The sequence below is a fragment of the Aethalodelphis obliquidens genome, unplaced genomic scaffold (genome assembly GCF_003676395.1).
Source record: "Aethalodelphis obliquidens isolate GAN/ISIS:26980383/991018 unplaced genomic scaffold, ASM367639v1 scaffold61, whole genome shotgun sequence".
Lineage (NCBI taxonomy): Eukaryota > Metazoa > Chordata > Mammalia > Artiodactyla > Delphinidae > Aethalodelphis > Aethalodelphis obliquidens.
The window spans coordinates 5,171,373-5,193,053 of record NW_020838005.1 but is presented as its reverse complement, the minus strand read 5'-3'; the positions used below and the strand labels follow the sequence as shown (position 1 = coordinate 5,193,053).

At 37.7% G+C, this 21,681-nt stretch overlaps 1 protein-coding gene across 5 annotated transcripts in view; it reads left to right on the top strand.

The window, feature by feature from the left end:
* Positions 1-21,681, top strand: part of INTS9 (integrator complex subunit 9) — a 111,457-nt gene that overhangs the window by 15,176 nt on the left and 74,600 nt on the right. For all 5 annotated transcript variants that reach the window (XM_027088085.1, XM_027088084.1, XM_027088088.1 and 2 more), the window contains exon 2: positions 16,572-16,699. In XM_027088085.1, coding sequence (XP_026943886.1) covers positions 16,572-16,699 — 128 coding nt within the window. The remainder of the gene's footprint in view (positions 1-16,571; positions 16,700-21,681) is intronic.

Here is a 21,681-nt window from a genome sequence, read left to right as displayed (position 1 = left end):
CCAAATTAGGCAGGTTTGGCTCAGTGGAAGCCGGTTTAACTCAGGATGCTGTGGTATCAGGCAGGGATTCTCCACAGAGTGTGCTTTCCCCTTTCCTGCTACACTAAGAATCTTCTTATACACCCTGTTAGGGCATGGCGTGTCTTCTAGCAGGCTATAATTATCGATGGCTGTAAATGTGTATACTCGGGTGTGTAGGTGCAGAGGAAAGTTCACAAGCCTTGGAAGAGCTTGGTTCCTCATTTTTAAAAGAGGTATTTGGACTAGATTATCTTAGAATTCCTTCCATCTTATAAATCATGTAATTTCTTATTTGCATAGAGCTAGTTATAAAAGAACACAGTGGCATAGATATTTCTTGACTGGTTATATAAAAGACCAAAGAGTTTTGGTTGACCCAGTGAAATGATAGAATAATGAGAGACAATATTTTTGTGTTAAAAGAGAGCTTAGAAATAATCTAGTCGGGACTTCCCTGGAGGTCCAGTGGTTAAGAATCCACGCTTCCACTGCAGGGGTAACAGGTTCTATCCCTGGTTGGGGAACTAAGATCCCGCATACCCCATGGTGCAGTGAAAGGGAGGGAGGGAGGGAGGGAGGAGGGTGGGAGGAAGGAAAGAAAGAGAAAGAGAGAGGGAAAGAAAGAGGAAGGAAGGGAAAGGAAAGGAAGGAAGGAGAGAGAGAGAGGGAGGGAGGGAGTGGGAGAGAGAGAGAAAGAAAGAGAGAAAGAGAAAGAATCTAGTCAAGTCTCCAGATGAAGACATTTGAGGCCCAAAGAATTTAGGGATTCGTTTGGATTAACAGTAATTTAGAGGCAGAGTTAGAACTAATGCTTTATGACTAGGTTAAAGGAGATGTTGGATACTATGGTGTACAGCTCAGCAGTAAGATCTGACTCTGGTTTATTTAAGCTAAAAATAAATTTTCACTTTGGAAAACAGTTTGGTAGTTTCTTAAAAGGTTAAACATATATAGCCTAGCAATTCCACTCTTAAATTTTTACCCAAGGGAAATGAAATTGTATGGCTCTACAAAAATCTGTATGTGAATATTTATGGCAGCTTTATTCATAGTTGTCAAAAACTGAAAACAACAACCCACATATCCATTAGCTTGTGGATGTTATCAATAAACATCTATGGTACATCCATACAATGGAATACTTCTTAGCAATAAAAAAAAAGAGTGGGCTATTGATATATGCAACAACAAGGATGACTCTCAAAAGCATTATACTGGTAGTGTTCAAGATTTCCAGTTGCTCTACATCCTTGCCAGCACTCGTCAGTCTTTAGTTTTGACCCTTCTTGTAAGAGTATAGTGGTACCTCACTGTGGTTTTAATTGGTATTTCTCTAAGGATCTCTTCATTTGCATCCTTATGTCTTCTTCAGCGAATGCCTCCTCACATATTTTACCCATTTTTATTGCATTGTTTATGCTGTTGTTGAGTTGTAAGAATTCTTTTTTTATAAAACATAAAAATGATTTATTAATGTGAATTTATTTTCTAAGTTAAAAATTGTTACATTTATGTACCATAAAATCAGTCAATGAGGAAGAATGAGGCTCTTCTGATAAACACAAAAATCTGAAATCAAGGGTCAGGGAACTACCTTCCTGTATTAACATTGAATTTATTTGTGTTTTTTAAAATAAATTTATTTATTTATTTTTGGCTGTGTTGGGTCTTTGTTGCTGCACGCAGGCTTTTTCTAGTTGTGGCGAGCGGGGGCTACTCTTTGTTGCGATACGGTTGCTTCTCATTGCAGTGGCTTCTCGTTGCGGAGCACAGGCTCTAGGCACTCGGGCTTCAGCAGTTGTGGCATGCGGGCTCAGTAGTTGTGGCTCATGGGCTCTAGAACGCAGGCCCAGTAGTTGTGGCGCACGGGCTTAGTTGCTCCGCGGTATGTGGGATCTTCCCGGACCAGGGCTCGAACCGTGTCCCCTGTATTGGCGGGAGGATTCTTAACCGCTGCGCCACAAGGGAAGCCCAATTTATTTGTTTATTACTTTGGCTGGAGTTGTAAGAATTCTTTTTAATTTTCTGTTTTCAAGTTCTTTATCAGATATGTGTGTTGTAAATATTTTCTCCCAATCTCTGAGTTACCTTTCGTTTTAAGGGTGTCTTTTGAAGAAGTTTTAAATTTTTATTAAGTTCAATTTATAGGTTTTCTTTTCATGTTCTTGTTCTTTAATCTAAGAAATCTTTGCCTAACTTTCCCTCTCTTTTTCTAGAATTGCCCTATCCTATACAGTATCCATCAGTTGCATGTGACTATTAAACAATAGAATTTAAAATTCTATTTTATTTTAATTAATTAAACTTTAAATTAAAAGCTGATTCTTGATTCAGTTATTGAGGAAATTTTAAGTATGTTCAGAAGATCTAACTAAAATCTAAAACTATTAAAAAAAGAAAACTTTATCATGACTTTATCATGGGACTTCCCTGGTGGTCCAGTGGTTAAGATTCTGTGCTCCCAATGAAGGGGACCCAGGTTCAATCCCTGGCCAGGGATCCCACATGCCACAACTAAGAGCCTGCATGCCGCAACTGAAAGATTCCCATATGCCACAACTAAAGATCCCGCACACCGCAATGAAGATCCCGCATGCCGCAACTAAGACCCAGCGCAGCCAAATAAATAAATAAATTAATTAATTAATTAATATTTTTTTAAGAAAAGTTAGGGACTTCCCAGGCAGCGCACTGGTTACAAATCCGCCTGTCAATGCAGGGGACACGGGTTCGAGCCCTGATCCAGGAAGATCCCACATGCCACGGAGCAGCCAAGGCTGTGTGCCACAACTACTGAAGCCTGTGGTCTAGAGCCCGTGCTCCTCAACAAGAGAAGCCACGGCAATGAGAAGCCCGAGCACCGCAAGGAAGAGTAGCCCCCGATCAACTAGAGAAAGCCCGTGCACAGCATTGAAGACCCAACGCAGCCAAAAATAAATTAATTTTTTTTTAAAAAAAGTCAATTCACTTCCCCCACTTTAACAAGTCAAATTGTTGTTGTTGTTTTTTAAATGACTATCATTAGGAAATGCCACATTTTTTAAATGTTAAAAATATACTAGCGTACAACTTCTCAGGGATATGGAAATGACTGTCGGCAGTCTTAATTAGCTAATTGAATGCTCTCCCTTCTTGGTCTGTTCCAAGCTGTCTGTCTTAGAAGTAACCTAACAGGGGTTAGGTAGTGGTTCAACAGGGAAACAATATTGAGGGAGAAGTTAGAAAAATGACTAGAAAAAACTATAGTCACTTTTATTGCCAAGATTCTTGGATTTTTTTTTTCTATCCAACTATCCTATCCATATCAAATCTGTTGCTCTTAGTATAATACACTTACAGTTCTTCTTCTTTCTAACATATTAGTGGAATGATTTAAGAGAAAGTATTTGGAACTTGTACTCGTTTGAGTGCAAAATCAGTTTGTTATTAACTGGGTGACCTTGGGCCTTGACAACTGGATTGGTATCGATAGTATTTACTTCACTCAGTTTTGGGGTAAGAGCTAATTAAATATTGTATAGAAAATATTTGTCAATAATTCTTATTGTTAGTGAAGGTAATTCATACAATGATATTTTCAATTCCTACTCCTTTCTAAGCAAGGGTCTACTTTTATTTTTAGAATTCCCTTTCAAGTGTCAGCTTTGATGTGTATTTTTATGAATATGTATGTTTTATAAATATAACTATCATATTAATATAACATTTCTGGTAATTAGATAATTATCAATATCATTTGAAAATCTTCTCATAAAATTAAAAAGCTTTGCTGAATCTTGTTAGAGAAGTGTTTTGCCAAACTGCATAAGACTATAAAGCATCAAGGAGTTTATTAAAGTTACTAACGTAATCTCAAAAATTTAGACAAAATCTGGGAGTTAGTTTTGTTTCCTTCCTCCAAGGCAATATCTTGTTGAATCATGAGGTAGCAGTCTCACTTTATTTCATTGCCATTGCCATGTCAGTAGTTGTAAGTGTTGTTCACTTTGCATCAGGACAAATATAGTATCAAAATGAAAATCATGAACTATTATCATTAGTAGTTCCTTGAAAATTAACAAGTATACCTAGCAAATGCTATACTAATACTAAAACATCCATTAAGATCTCTTAGATTTTATTTTTGTACCGTGAGACTTTTGTCATAAGGAAAAGAGCACTACAAATTTTGACAATAGTAGGAAAGGTATAGTTACATAATTCTGATGTCTGCGGAGAGGTGTCTGATAACCATACAGGAAAGACACTCTTGGCCTCATTACTAACATTAAATAGATGTTAATAGTTTACCTTTTTTTTTTTTAGATCATATCTCCTTCCTCCCCTCCCCGCTTTTGACATAAGTTGTATCTAAAGCTAAGATCCCCAACCTTTACTTTTCCTCCCTCTCCAGAGGTTACTACTTTCTTCAAGTTGATGTGTATCATACCCATATGTGCTTTTATTAGTTTAGTATATGTTAAGGTGTGTGTATATTCAGTATTATTAGGTATTGCCAAATTATCCTCCAGAATGATTGTACCAATTTATACTACATTTTGACTACATATTTCCAATACATTGTATTATTAGTCTAATTTTAGCCTATCTAAATTGTCTTATTTAGCCTATCAATTATTGTTTTATTTTGCATGTCCTTGATTCTAATGATACTGAGTTCTTTATATCTTTATTTTTTGACCACTCTTTTTTTTCCCATTCTGTTGGGGTTTTTTGGGTTTTGGTTTATTTCTTTTTGGCTGCACTGTGCAGCATGCCGAACTTCCCCAACCAGGGATCCAACCCATGCCCTCTGCAGTGGAAGCGCAGAGTCTTAACCACTGGACCGCCAGGGAAGTCCATTTCTGTTGAGTTTTAAAATCTTTTTATTGTTGTTGATTTGTACGAGCTTTTTATACTGAGTAGGTTCCCAATGCTTTTTTTAATAACACATAATGGAAATATCTTCTCTCAATCTCTGGCTTGTGTTTTCACTCTGTTAATGGTGTCTTTTGAAGATTTTCAAAGTACCATAGTCAAATATATGAATCTTTGTCTTACAGTTTGTGCTTCTTGTCTCTTAAGAAATTCTCCACTATCCCAGAGTGATAAGGTATTTTCCTCTTTTTGTTTTATTTTTCACTACAAGTTGTAAAGTTTTTGTCTTCATATCTTAAGTATTTAAGGCATCTGGAATTAATTTTTTTGTGTGGTGTGAAATAATTTTTTCCAAATGGGTTACAAACTTTCCCAGCACCATATGTTGACAATGGTACTTTTATCATATGTCCTAGACATGTATGTGCCTCTTTTCTGGACTGTTTATTCCTTTTCCATTGGTCCATTACCTATCTTAGTGCAACATCCTACTGTTAATTACATTATAGTAAGTTGTAATACCAGAAAACTTAAATCCTCTCTAATCATTGTTCTTTAATATTTTTTAGCTAATCATAGCCCTTGACTCTTTCATATGATTTTTTTTTAATTTTATTTATTTATTTATTTTTGGCTGTGTTGGGTCTTCATTTCTGTGCGTGGGCTTTCTCTAGTTGCGGCGAGCGGTGGCCACTCCTCATCGCGGTGCACGGGCCTCTCACTATCGCGGCCTCTCTTGTTGCGGAGCACAAGCTCCAGATGCGCAGGCTCAGTAGTTGTGGCTCAGGGGCCTAGTTGCTCTGTGGCATGTGGGATCTTCCCAGACCAGGGCTCGAACCCGTGTTCCCTGCATTGGCAGGCAGATTGTCAACCACTGCGCCACCAGGGAAGCCCTCATGTGATTCTTAATTTCCATAAAAAGTAGATTAGTGAGAACTGATTTTTTTTTTTTTTAGTAGAGAGATTTATTTTAAGGAATTGGCTCACTTCACGTATAACGTAAGAACCTTACAACGGTGTACTTCCAAGTCCTCCCTCCCATTCTTTGTGCCGTGGTGCTCACACATTTTATTTTTATACGTGTTATAAATTCCACAATATGTTGTTACCATTTTTCCTTTAGACAGTTAATTATGTTTTTAAACAATTTTTAAAAGAAAAGTAGCTTTTTATATTTTCTTTTATTTTCACCACTTTCAGAGTTCTTCACTTTTTTTATAGATTCTATTATAATATTCCTTCTTTCTAAAGAACTTCCTTAACATTTTTGTAACACAGTCTGTTGGCAATGAATTCTCTCACCTTTTGTTTGTCTCAGAGTCTTTTTTTTTCAGCTAAGTTTCCCTTTGTTTTTTACCTTTTTTTCTTCCAGTTTTAATGAGATATAATTAACATACAGCACTGTATCAGTTTAAGGTGTACAGCATAATGATTTAACTTACATATATCACAAGATGATGACCACAGTAAATTTAGTGAACACTGATCATTTCATATAGGTATAAAATTAAAGAAATAGAAAAATTTTTTTTCCTTGTGATGAGAACTCTTAGGATTTACTCTCTTATCAGCTTTCATATATAACATAGAGCAGTGTTAATTATATTTATCATGTTATACATTATATTCCTAGTACTTACCTATCTTATAACTGGAAATTTGTGCCTTTTGACTACCTTCATCCAATTCCTCCTCCCCCCACCCCCACCTCTGGTAACCACAGATTTGATCTCTTTTTCTATGAGTTTGTTTGTTTGTTTGTTTTGAAGTATAATTGACGTATAACTATTAGTTCCCATTACACAACACAATGATTCAGTATTTCTGTATATTTCAAAATGATCACCATGATAAGCCTAGTACCATCTGTCACCATACAAAGATATTATATAATTATTGATTATATCCTCCACACTGTATATTTCAAACCCATGACTCATTAATTTTGCATCTGGAAGTTTGAACCTCTTAATCTCTCTTACCTATTTATTTCTATTTTTAACAAGAGTTTGTTTTCCTTTCCAATTAACGTTATTTTTAAGGAGAGTTTTATAGGTTTTTAAAAGTTTTTATGTGATCTTATACTTCTCTTTTATTTTATGATACATTTAATTTTTTGCCATATGAATGGTATTCTCATTTTAATTCTTATTACTTTTACTGATCGTTCATGGCTGGCATGTAAGAACTCAATTTTTGTACATTGATTTTTTTCTATCTAGCAGTCTTGATGAACTCTCCTATTAGTTGTAATAGGTTTCCTTCAGAATGTCTTCTAATAATATCATCTGTGGACAGTGACATTTTATTTCTCTACTTCTAATCATTTTATCCTTTATTTTTCTTGTCTTATTGCATTATATATCATTTCCAGTATAGTATTAAATTTAAGCAGTCATAGTGGGTATCCTTTTGTTCTTGATGTTGAGGGAACTGTTTCTTATGCTACATCATCAACTATGATGTAGGATTTGGTTAGAACCCTTTATCAGATTAAAGAAATATTTTTCTATTTATAGTTTGGTAAGAATTTTTGCCTTTGAATTGATGTTGAGTTTTTTAAATACATTTTTGGAATCTTTTAAGATTTGTTTTTCCCTGTATTCATTTATGTGTGAATTATGCTGATAGGTTTTCTAATGTTGTGCCAGGAAGCAAAAGCATTCCATAAAAATCAATTTGCTAGACATATCTTTTTAATGTTATATTTGAATCAGAAAGAACAAAAGTCTATTCCACTGCCAGAGAGAAACGAAAACTGAACCTCTTTTCTCTGCTCATAGGTCTCCACAGTGAATATATGTCTTGATTAAATAGAAAAAGGAGAAAAATAGGAAAAAAATGTGATGTCATTTACAACTTACTTCATTAACACTCTTACCTGTAAAAAAGTTCCTTTATGGTGTGTACAATTCTCCTGAATAAGATTAAACAGCTTTCGGCATTAACTCAACCTAAAGGTTATAGGTTACATTACAGATATTTAAAGGTAGTTTCAGCAGTAAAACTGCTTTAGAGTGAGAGAATCTTATCACCTTTTTGTTTGTTTGTTTCTTTTTTTGAATGGAAGGGAAAACTCAACAAAAGAAAATTACTGCTTATGATGGATTGCAGACATATTTAATAATTTAATCTTTGCTTTACCTTATATTAGCCAGCTAACTAATTTTCTTTGTTCACTAGCTTATAAATTCAGTCTATATTCTTATCAACTCAAAGTATGGCCTTTTAGAGCACATCATCTCTGCAATTTTTCTTAGTCTCTGACAATTCCTTTCTCTCTGTAGCATAGCATGCTGTGGTGGTGAAGTGTACTCTCTCTGGATCTCATTCGCCTGGGTTCAAGTCCTGGCACAGCCTTTACAGCTTTGGGACCTCATAATTTCTGTGCTTCATTTTTTTCCTCTGTAAAATGGGAATATAGTTCCTACCTCATAGCATTCCTGGGAGGATTAAAGGAATTAAATGTAAAGTTCTTGCAGAGTGCCTGACATTTAATAAATACCATATCATAATAACTATGTATATTATAATTATTTTAAATAAGACTAGGAAAGAGAAGAACATATATGATGTTTTAGTCCATGGTTCTTTCTGCAAAAGACAGACTTAAATATTTCTCAAAGGCAATTCACTAAAATTAAATTTGCCATATGATGAAATTGCCAAATTTACCAAATGTACTAACTTGCCAAATTCTTTATTTTTTATTTTTTTTATGAGATATAGTTGATTTGCCAAATTCTTGTGTTGTTGTTTTGTGTTTTGTGGTTGTGGTGGTTTTTTTCCTGAAGTTTACAGTAATTCATACTGCTTTTGAAGATTTCTGTGAGGCTGGATTGGCTGGTTGTCATTTTGTGTTCATAGCAGCTTTTTAAGTGTTAGATTTGCTGAAATCTGAGGTCATAATATGAGTCTTCTTGGTAATCGTTGTAATATTCAGAAACACATTTCAAAATCAGTAACCAGAAACCCCCAAGAGCTACGTATGAAAGGAGTATTAGAAAAATACCATTTGCTTGCTTAAGAGGTCAATAAGGAAGATTGTCTGTGCAAGGAGCTTGTGCCGGTGCTTTGAGAGTGTGAAAGTCTGATTTGTATGCTCCCCTATAAGTACGAATATTCAAGCTGAGAAATCAACTTAAAGATTGATCTCAAGATACTTCTTGGGGACCTGCCTCAACCTGTTCTACATAGAATTCCCACAGATGTAGCCTCACCAAAGATGGGCTCACCATCCAGAATTTTAAAACAACAGTAATGAAAGCCACCATGAGTTAGAATCAGCAAACATAACAAGACTCCCAAGAACTTCAGACAATTGTACAATCTGATGGAGATTCTAAAATTAAAACGTTAAAATGATCAAAGACATATACGAAGATATCAAACCTATGAAAAGAGCAAGATGCTATTTTTTTAAAGAGAACTTCTAGAAATGAAAAGCAGTCATTGAAAAGTTGAGTTAAATAGCAGACTTGACACCAATAAGAAAGAATTAGCAAATTAAGATAGAGCTGAGGAAAGTATCCAGAATGCACTGTACAGGGCTATAAAAGCAAAATATGAAAGGATAATTTAGTTACAGAGACAGAGAGTAAAATTAAACATTACAATGAGTATTTAATAGGCATTCCACTAGTAGAAACTAGGAAGAATGGAGGAGAAATCGTATTCAAGATGATAATGACTGACAGTGTTTTTCACAGTTGTCAAAGATGAATCTTTATATGTTAAAAGTATAATCACCCCCAAAAAAAGAAAGTCATGCCAATGTACATCTTAATGAAAGATCAAAACATCAATGGCAAATAGATTTTAATAGCAACCTATAAGGGATTACCAGTTAGACTGGCAGCAGATTTCTCATCAGCTATGATAGATGCCAGAAGACAGTTGGATTAGTATTTTTACCGTTCTAAGGTAACTTGCTACCCTATAATTCCACCACCATCACTGTTGAGGAGTAAATTCAAAATTAAGAAATTTCCAGACTAATAATGACTAAGAGTTTACATTTTGAACACCATTTAAAGGAAGTAGACTAAAGGATGTATTTCAGGAAAAAGGGAATTGAACCCAAGAAATGGGATACAAGAAGGATTGGTGAACAAATAAATTGGTTAAAATGATAGTAAATAATCATTAACTGTGAAAAATAATGTAAAATAATTCATCGACTCTACAGTACTATTGTTAGGACATATCTTTCTTTTATTTACATAGCACTGAGGGAAAAAGCAACACTGAGAATTGAACCATGACAAGTTGCTTTAATGAAGGTGTTGATCAGTACATGAATCTGTTACACAAACTTATCTTTCTGGGCTTCCCTGGTGGCACAGTGGTTGAGAGTCCGCCTGCCAATGCAGGGGACACAGGTTCAGGGGATACAGGTTCGTGCCCCTGTCCGGGAAGATCCCACATGCCGCGGAGCAGCTGGGCCCGTGAGTCATGGCCGCTGAGCCTGTGCGTCCGGAGCCTGTGCTCCACAACAGGAGAGGCCACAACAGTGAGAGGCCCGCGTACCGCAAAAAAAAAAAAAAAAAAAAAAACCTTCTCTTTCCTTTTAAATTTCTTTTATCCACTCCAAGGAATTTGGCAGTTGCCTTCATGTGCATTGCTTCAAATGTGATAGGGAATCCTTTTGTACATATCTTGGTTACGGACCATAGCAAAGTTTCATCTATTTGTAAATAGCTTCCATAGTAGAAAAAAATCAACAACAACTAAAATTCAAGAACTCAAGAAATAACAGGATAACAATATTGTTGAGAAATACAGAGGTAACTAGAAGAAATAGCTGTAAGAGTCAAAAGTAGTTGCCTCTCAAATTGGTGATTCATTTTTAACTGTGTGTGTATATGTGTAAAATTTCATTTAAAAAAACAGAAGACTGGGCTTCCCTGGTGGCGCAGTGGTTGAGAGTCCGCCTGCCGATGCAGGGGACACGGGTTCGTGCCCCGGTCCGGGAAGATCCCACATGCCGCGGTGCGGCTAGGCCCGTGAGCCACGGCCGCTGAGCCTGCGCGTCCGGAGCCTGTGCTCCGCGACGGGAGAGGCCGCAACAGTGAGAGGCCCACGTACCGCAAAAAAAAAAAAAGACGACTGTTGACTGAAGGAAAAATTGGTGTAGCTATATTATTTAGAAATAAATCTAGAAATAGATTTTAAGACAAAGAGCATTACATAATGGTAAACCATGCACTAGTATTAATCCTAACCATTATGTACCTAGCAATATAGCCTCAAGGTGTATAAAGCAAAATATGACAGAATTACAAGAAGAAATTGCCAGTTTCTTCTCTCCTAAGACTCAAAGTAGGTAAGGATATAGGAGATTTAGATAAGATAATAAACTTAATCTGCTCTATGTACAACAATTAGATTATGTATTTCCAATTTTCATGCACACTGGATCATTTGTAAAAATCAGCTATTCACAGTGTACAGACTTACAAAGCAAGTTTCAATAAATATCAAAAAAGTATGATAAAATCTGTTCCCTGCCCACAAGAAAATTAGAAATCAGTAACCAAAGATAACCATTTCCACCTTTATATTTGGAAGTTAAACCAAACACACACACACACAACACACACTTCTTTTGTAGCTCAAAGTAGAAATCACAATAGAAATTTCATTGTATTTAGAAATGGGTAAATTGAAAACACAATGTAAACTTGTAAAATATATCCAGAGCATCACTTACAGGGCTATCTGTAACCTGAATGCATATTTTAATCAGCTACACATCTAACTGCAGAAATTTAAGAAGTATAACAGATAAAACTTGAAGTAGAACAATAAAACTCAGCAGAAATTAAATAGAAATTGAAAAACAAACATATTTATGTTAATGATAATTGACTTGTTGGTTATGAGCTAAAGGAATACAACATTTTAAACTGTAAAGGAAGAAAAAATAAAATTAATAAAAGAGAAAGCAGTGCATTGCACCTGACTCAGAGAAATGTTATTGTATAGTAAAAATGGCAGCATTCACTAAATATATAGATTAAATGTAGCTTCCATTTACATCCTTAGAAAAACTTTTTTTTAGAATTGAAGTCTAGTCATTCTAGCTTATTTTCAAATACTACAAAGTAAAAACTTTACAGCATTGAGGTGAAAACGAAAAACAAAAAACCAGTGGACAGAATAGAAATTTCAGAAATATATTCAAACTACTAAAGGACTCAGGTGTTGAAAACCAAGGATAAGTTAAAGGCGAAAGGAGTTGCCTTTAATGAATTCTGCAAGGACATTTAGGAAAATGGACTCATGTTTTTGTCCCAGTTGTGCGTAAGAGATCATTTTAGGACTATTTATGAAAACAGTATTTTCAGAGATCAGATTGGTTTGTCAACATAATAGCTATTCCTCAGAAGTGTGTCAGTATCAAAAGGAAAGCAACAGGGCTTCCCTAGTGGCGCAGTGGTTCAGAATCTGCCTGCCAATGCAGGGGACACAGGTTCAAGCCCTGGTCTGGGAAGATCCCCACATGCCGTGGAGCAACTGGGCCCGTGAGCCACAGTTACTAAGCCTGCGCATCTGGAGCCTGTGCTCCGCAACAACAGAGGCTGCGATAGTGAGAGGCCTGCGTACCACGATGAAGAGTGGCCCCCGCTTGCCTCAACTAGAGAAAGCCCATGCACAGAAACGAAGACCCAACACAGCCATAAATAAATAAATAAATAAATACATTTTTTTAAAAAAAGGAAAGCAACAAAGAGAAAGGCAGAATATGGATAGTTGTTAAATCTGAGTAATGGGAGTTTACTGTACTAATTTTGCTTACCTGTATGTTTGAAATTTTCCATAATAAAACTTTTTTAAATGAAAGTAAGAGAATGAGAAATATATGTACTAAGTATAACTGATAAAAATTTTTACCCAAAAAATATAAACAATGCTTATATATGTTAAGCATATATAAGTTCTGAAACCAGATTTATTCAGTGGTAAAAAGAAATCAGCAGGCACATGAGGAAATATAGATAATAAATTATTACACAGAAAAATCTGCTTTGTTATTAAGTAGAAATAAAATTAACATGAAAGCACTGCTGTGTGCTTATTAAGCTAGAAAAAATAAAAAGTGTAAAACCTTATGTTGGCTACAATATTCGCTTCTGTACTCAGTAGTAACTGTATCTTCCTGGAGGGAAAACTAGCAATAGAAAAATATTTGTAAAATTATTCATTCCCTTTACCTAGTCTTATGGGATACACAGATGTCTAAAACATTAGTGAATGCCACACAGAATAGAATTTCTTCTCTAAAATCCTGTAAACTTAGGTGCCCCCCCAAAAAAAATATTTAGGTGACCTCTTCAGCCTCTTAATGATTTTATAACTATAGCAACCATGAGCACATACTGTGTGTCAGGTTCTGTATCTATTCATTTAGTCCTCACAACTTTAGGAGGGTAGCTTCTGTTACTGCATCCTGCAGATTAGGAAGCTCAATCTTGGCGAAGTTAAGTAACTTTCCCCAAATCACACGGTAGTGAGCACAACCAAGATTTGAGCCTAGGCAGTCTTACTTCAAACTCCCTGCTTTAAATCATTGCTTCAAACTGCCTCTCAAAATTAATTCATTTATCAAGTAGTTGATTTCCTGTTTAGGGCCATTTAATTGCTCCTAGATAGCTGCTACTAACATGTACTAACATTATAGAGGCATTTTGGTGTAGATTCTAGATGGTTTTGACCAGAATGCTGATGGGAATAAGCAGTGAAACAGATCTTCTGCTATATTCCTGATGACATTGTAAATAGGCACAGCCTTTTTTGGAAAGCATTTTGGCAGCATATTTCAAAAGCCATAAAATGCTCATATTTTTTGACCTAGTTAATGCCACTTCTGGGAATCCTCTGAAGAAACAGTCCAATATGGAAAAAGCCTTGAGCACTGAAGTTATCACCACAGCCATGTTTGTAATAAAGCAACTGAAAGCAGCCCTAAATGTTCAACAGTAAGAGAATAATTAAACAAGTGATGGTATATTTACTTAGGCAGCCAATAAAATGAAGTGATATGCAACATAGACAAAACACAGCCATGAATCTTAAAAGCAGCATACAGAGCAATAGGTGCACCAAAATTATAGCTTTTACAAATATGAAAAAAGACAGGGACTGTAGAAATGCTGTGGGTAATATTTTTCTTTCTGGTATTTTTCAAATTTTCTGTCATTTATTTCTAATTGCAAAATTAAAATCACACGATTACTTAATGTTTTTGTGTATTAGTCCCTACCTCTCGCTAGATTATAATCTGCTTGGTGACTGTAGGCAGCATATTAGAAACGTGCAAAGAGTACCACTGGAGCCAGGGAAACTTCGGGAACCTTGCCAGGTGCCTCATTTACTGGTGACAGTTACTCTGTGTCTCAGCAGACTGAGTTGACCCACAAAGTGAGCAGTGCACTTTGGGAAGCACAAGTGGGATCTATGGAGTCAAGAGACCTTGCTGTGTGTCTTTGGCTCTCTCTTCTCAGACAAGCCCTTCAAACTGTGTAAAACTCAATTTCCTGATCCATAAAATTGGAGCTAGTGAGATCAAGGTCTGGCACTCTTTCAGTAGATGCTCTGAAAATGTTTCTCCCATTCAGTTATGGCCCTTATAAAGTGTTCCTCACCTTTCTTTATCCTTGGACGACAAGAGCAAATGTAAAGTCTGTTGGCTAACTTCCTTTGCCTGAAATCTTTTGAGCAGAAGCTTTTACATGTCCATCTTCTGTCTTCTGCTGCAACTTGTTATCCATGATTTAAAGATGAAGATAAAAAAGATTTTGTCTTTCAGTGTGACTGGATAAATTTTCAGTTTTGTTTTAATATTTTTTTTTCTGATTATAAAAGTATGGTAAATGCTCATTGTCAAATGTTTGGAAAATGCAGAAAACTGAAAGGAGAAAATTACACCATAATCTTTAAACCCAGAAATAACCATTATATACATTTCATTTATTTTCTTTTTAGGTTTTTCTGAGTATCTGATTTTTTTCTTTATAAAGGGGAAATATAGGAAAGTCCTCTGTCATGTTTGGGGCAGGTTTAACAGGGTGCTTTGTGTTCATTTTGAGGTAGTTTTTCTTTAACAAATACGTAATTCTTAGATAGGGATAAAGACCAAGCTAGCAATAGGGAACCAGATGGAGAAGGGTGGGATAGGAATAGCTCTGCTTTGATTAGTAGGAAAATTTTTCCCGTAGTTCTGATACCTATCAAAGAATGAACTTAGGTAAAGAATAATTACCCAAATCATGCTTCCTGGACTTTTTAGTATTTTTTTTGTTACTGTTTTCATTGTAAGTAACCATGTACCCTTTCAGGCCATGAGTTGTGAATTATGGATTGGGAAATATAATTATCTTTCACAAACTTGGAATAAAGAAGCTCGCAAGGGACTTCCCTGGCAGTCCAGTGGGTAGGGCTCTGTGCTTCCAGTGAGGGGCTATGAGTTCAATCCCTGCTCGGGGAACTAAAATCCCACAAGCCATGCAGTGCGGCCAAAAAAGAAGGTTGCAAAATACTCACAATTTCTTGGCTCCTGACCTTTTAGAACCTGCAGTTTTAAAAACTCATCAGTTCCTGTAATGTCTTCTGGAGAAAACTAGGAAATTTATCGAGTGACAGAACCAACGAGCAACGAAGACTTGGCGTGCGCTGCGGTGGCCGTGTGGGGGCAAGCACTGATGTCGCGCTACCCTGACTTGTGCTTAAATCCGAAAGAATGTGTCTGTCAGGAGATGGGAACCATTGACCCCTCCATCTTCTGGGCTTTGTTGTTCAAGGGAGGCTTCTACGGAATGAAGAAGAGAGAAGTGGGAGAAAACGTCTTTTCTCTCTTCTTTCATTCATTGTCTTCAGAACAGCAGTCGAATTATGAAAGGTGACACAGGGTCCATCCCATGTAAATAATTTTCAGTGTGGCGTATCTGTCATCCCCACTCCATTGAGGAGGACCTGAGGGATGTTTGAGGTCAGTGTGCTGGTTTGCTTCATCACTCCCCTTTGAATACGCCTTTGTGGCTTGTGCCCCTTTGACTTCTGAGGACTGCGGCCACAGGCAAGAGGCTCTTGATTGGTTGGGAATGGGTGTCCCTCACTCCTGCCTAGTGTCTGCATGTCAGGGAAGTCACTTGTCCTTTGGAGTCATTTCTTCTGACAAGGCTGAGCCATCACCGCCTTACTGATGCTTGTTTGTTAACCCTTCCCAAGCATTTCCTCTTGGAGGAAAGTCACCCGACTTATTTACAGAGGAGCAAACCTAACCTGTAGCACAGTTTGAGGTTCCAGCTTAGAATTTTATTGACTTTACACAGTACTTAGGTCTGACAGGATAGTGAGAATTTGCAAGTGTCATTTGAGAGTGGAGCAGAAAACTACAGCCAGGAAACCTTCTGTTTAGAATAACCTTGGCCCCTCCAAAACTCTACTTGCCTGAGATGTAAGTTGGTACCCTGCGAAGAACTGGGTATGATCTGAGATTTTTGAGGATGCTGAGTGCTAGGGGAAGGGTATCCAGCACTGTAAAGGGAGGAAGCCATATAGAAAGTTAGCTGAATTTACACAGTGCTCTAATGAGAGAAGATGATCAGCTTTATTTAATTCACTTTATTTTTTAGGCTTTTTCTGTAACTGATTATTGACAAAAGTGATTTGTTTGTTTGTTTGTTTTTCAGTATTGCCTGTCAGGGCACCCAACCTTACCATGCAATGTGCTCAAATTCAAATCAACCACCATTATGCTGGACTGTGGACTGGACATGACTTCCACCCTCAATTTCCTTCCTTTGCCACTTGTTCAAAGGTATGTGCTGATGCATCCGAGACAAAATGAGCTTTGGTTTGCTGAAAAACGGTACACAATAGCATCAAGATGACCACTACCTTGTGTGTTGTCCTAAGTTTACTTTGTTCCCTTAAAAATGTTCTTCATCAAAATAATTTCCTTTGGCTGGGTTGATGGAAAGTGTTGTATTGATTTATTGATTGACTTCTTTATTATAACTTCTTCTGAGCTTCTGTTAAATGTTCCTGCAACTACTCAGTGCAAGTGAGGTCATATATATTTCATGTTTCTTGCTAATTCATGTAGGAGTTGATAAATGGTCAACTGATGAGCCCCACGAATTGAATTTTAGAATCATTTAACTGCCTTTGCAGGGACTTGACATCATAGAGCCTGACATTTCTTTTTGATAGGTATCTATGCATTATTTTCATACTAGTCAGCTGTAGATATCATAGAATCTTACATGAAGCCGAAGTCCATGTCTTAAAGCAGACAGATTACCCCAGGCCTACAGGCAGCACTGTTTACTAAGACCTTGTCTAGGAGATTGGTTTTCCAGCTTGCTGTTATTTAGAAGCAGCACTTTATAAAAGGAGTGGGTAACTTTTAGAAGCAGATATACTCCCAGCAGCAAAAAGTGATACCGCATTGAAGGAGGGGAGACAGAAAAGCTATCTAAAGCAGATTTAAGAGCTTAAAAGCATAACGAGCTAGTTAAACCATCTAATGTATCTCATTCACTGCTGAAGACTTCACTGTGTGCAATGACTATTCATAATGATAACCCTGTGAACCATCTAGGAAAAGTAGAATTAAAAATCAACGATTGGGACTTCCCTGGTGGCGCAGTGGTTGAGAGTCTGCCTGCCGATGCAGGGGACACGGGTTCGTGCCCCGGTCCGGGAGGATCCCACATGCCGCGGAGCGGCTAGGCCCGTGATCCATGGCCGCTGAGCCTGTGCGTCTGGAGCCTGTGCTCCGCAACGGGAGGGGCCGCCCGCTACCGCAAAGAAAAAAAAAAAAAAAATCAACGATTGACTTTTTTCTAAGATAAGGGATACAGTAAGGTGATGGGGACAAGGTCAGAGTTAATTCCAGGTTACATTTTATGCATAGCTGATAAAATTCAGTTATAATCACATCCAGCACTTAGAAATACTTTTACCATCCATAGATATTATCCAGAAGGGGAAAAAAATGTATTTATAGTTGATTTAGGAACTGTAGGTGTCATATATATTTCTCAACAAAAATGACTGCATGTTTTTTATTAAAATAGCCTGATATCATTGTCTGTTTCCTTCCAAAGCTTAAAATGCTCATTCACTCGGTGTTAAGAATCTGCAGTGTCCTAGACCAGGGGATACAGACCTGAACAAGACAACTTTTCTTTCCTCATGGAATTTATAGTCTGTCAGAGGAGAAAGAATTACAGTTGAAGATTTAATTATACTTGTGGTACAAAAAATAGCTATATACTTGTGATAATTACTAAAGAAAATAAAATACAGGGTATGCTAAGGGTTCCCAAATGGGGGCCTACATGCTCTGCAGGGTCATGAATCATCTAGGTGTTCAAAACCTGAGTTGGGCACACAGTCCTAGCTACATGTTTTCCCTTTCCTGTTCATTCCTGTCTTTACCTAATTCTGTATTCTCAAGTGAATACAGAATCCACTTCTACTCTCTCTTCCCCTTGTCATTGTTTTTCTCTCAGAGGGAGGTTATACTAATGGGATGATTAACAGCCCATGGCAGTTCCTTACAAAAAGTGTCTTCATTTGCTCAGGCCAGAAACCTTGGAGGTCCACTTGGCTAAAATAGTATCCCCAGTCCCTCTCTGTCCCCTCATCCTGCTTTATTTGTCTTCAGAGCACTTCGCATTACATCATATATACATACTTGGTTTATATATTGTCTTTCTTCTCCACTAAAAGGTAAGTTTTATAAGGGCAGAGATTTTGTTTGCTCTCCACTGTATTCCCAGTGCCTAAAAGAGTTCTTGGCATGCAGTAGCTGCTCCGTAAATATTTGTCACAGGAATGAATCCCTTTGTCTTCTCTGGATTTCAACCCTTCTCTCCTTCTGCATCATTTTGCTATTGTAATCTTTCCTTTATCTTGAATCTTTCCATCTTGACTCAGTCCTTCCCATTTAATTATGCTGTCACTTCTAACTTAAAATGTAAAAAAAAATAAATAAATCTTTTTAACCTTCTCTCAACCCCACTTTCCCCTTCAGCATTCCTAACTCCTTCCCAGTCTGCTTTGCCCACACCAACCACCAGAACATCTTTCAGTAAATCACGAATGACTTCCACGTCATGTAGCTATAATACGCATTTGTCATCCTCACCCTCCTTAGCCACTCAGCATCACTCTCCTCCATGATAATACAGTCCTGGTTTTTGTTACTTCTCTGAATCTTTCTCTTCTGTCTACGTTGGAGATTCATTTTCCTCTAACTGGTCATCACACATGAGAATTCTTTAGTATTCAGTGCTTGGCCACAGAGGCTCTACCAAGGGAATTTAATAAATGTTCAGAGGGACTTCCCTGGTGGCGCATTGGTTAAGAATCCGCCTGCCAAGGCAGGGACACGGGTTCAAGCCCTGGTCCGGGAAGATCCCACGTGCTGTGGGGCAACTAAGCCCGTGTGCCACAACTACTGAAGCCCTCGTGCCTAGAGCCCGTGCTCCGCAACAAGAGAGGCCACCGCAATGAGAAGCATGCACACCACAACGAAGAGTAGCCCCCGCTCGCCACAAGTAGGGAAAGCCCACGTGCAGCAGCAAAGACCCAACACAGCCAAAAATAAATAAATTTTAAAAAATAAAATAAAAGATAAATGCTCAGGGCCTCGATAACCATCCAGACAATAACTTACAAATGTGTATTTTTCGTTAAGTTCCACATGTGAGTTCCACATTCATAATCATAAATCCAAAATGCCTACTCGGTTTCTCTCCTCGGATGTGCCTTTGAAAGCACTTCAGAACTCACCATACCCCAAACTGAGTTTATGATTAGACTTGGTCCAGAAGAGGAGAGTACACCCTCCCAGACCTGGTTTCCCCCCATGCTGCCCTATCTTAGGGAATGGCACCCTGTTATAAAAGCCAGAGAGCTGGGAGTTCAGTTAGATGCCCCCTTCCTCGCTTCCCACATCCAACCTTTCATTAAGCATTGTCATTTTTACCTTCTAGATAGCTCTAGAATCCAGTTACTTCTCTTAAGTGCTACTGTGGTAGTCATCATCCTCTTTTACAGGCATTACTGGTAAAGCTTCCTAACCAGTTTCTTCAATTCTGTTCTTGCCCCTGTCTGAATCCAGTCTTCTTTTTGTGTAACTTTTTATTTTGAAATTGCTTCAGATTTACAGAAAAGTTGCAAGAATAGTTACAATTCCCAGTTACTCTTACCAGTTACTAACATTTTATCACATTTGCTTTATCACTGCCTCTTTATGTTACATATGCATGTAGTTTTTTCTGACCCATTTGAAAGATAGACACTGTGCTCCTTTGCCACCTAAATACTTACGTGCCTGTCTTATAAGAAGAAGGACATTCTCTTACATAACCACAGTACAATAAAGATAATCAGTTAACTTAACGTCGATACTATACAAGTATCTGAGCTGTGTACCTTATTTACATTTCCCAAGTTATACCAGTTCATATTTCACTGTAATGCCTTTTATAGCAAAAAAGGAAAATAACTTACTGGTCTAGGATCCAGTCCAGATCACACATTGCATTTGGTCATGTCTTTAATCTCCTTTAATCTGGAAGAGTTTTAGTCTCTATGTCTTTCACGACCTTGCCATTTTTAGGAGTGCAGGCCAGTTATTTTATATAACATCTTTCAATATGGGTTTGTCTCACGTTTCCTCATAATTAGGTTGGGGTTACTATTTTCGGCAGGAATACCACACAAATGATGGTACGTCTTATCAGAAGGCACTTGATGTCAATTTTCTCCAAAATCACCTTTTAGAAATACAGATCTAATCTCGTCTTTCACCTGTTTAAGACCTTTCAGTGGTTTTTCCATTGCTTTTAAATTTATTTATTTATTATTTTTGGCTGCGTTGGGTCTTCGTTGCTGTGTGCGGGCTTTCTCTAGTTGCGGCGAGCAGGGGCTACTCTTCTTTGCGGTGCGCAGGCTTCTCATTGCAGTGGCTTCTCTTGTTGCAGAGCACGGGCTCTAGGCGGGTGGGCTTCAGTAGTTGTGGCATGCGGGCTCAGTAGTTGTGGCACACAGGCTTAGTTGCTCCGCGGCATATGGGATCTTCCCAGACCAGGGCTCAAACCCGTGTTCCCTGCATTGGCAGGCAGATTCTTAACCACTGTGCCACCAGGGAAGTCCCTTCCATTGCTGTTAGGATAAATACCAAGTCAGTCTTGGTACATTAGGCTTTATGCCTCTCTTCTAGTATCTTGCTCTTTTCTTTTCTTTCAGTTTCAAAGAAGTCTTATCTCCTGCCTGGGAGCAGTCACACAGATTGTTCTTCAGCCAGGAAGGCTCTTCACCCCTCCCTGAACCCACCTTCCCTTAGCCTATTTAGCAGGAGCTCCTCTCTCAGATCATTTATGACTCCAGTTTCTATATGGGAAGGACAGAGAGAAGGCATTTTAGTTGGTTGAGGGGGAGGGTATATATAGGACCCTCCTTGAAATTTCATTTGGATAACCTTTTTTTTTTTTAAGATATCCATGCCAAAGCCTGGTGAGAATGGTTGGAGGAAAGTCCTGGGCCTTGCAGCTGTCTTCTTTCTTTATTCCCTCCAGATCTTGCCCCTTGACACAGTTTCCCCTTGACTCTGCTACCATCCAGATGTCAGCTCGTTCTTCAGAGACTCAAGAAGAACTGCTGCCTTGATGCTGCCTAGATGAGTCCCTTGTTAGGAGACTTTGTGGTGCCTTGTGCGCTGTGTGCTGCCTCATCATTCATAACAGCTTGTTCTCTGTGTGATTACTTGATCTGTCTGTCTTC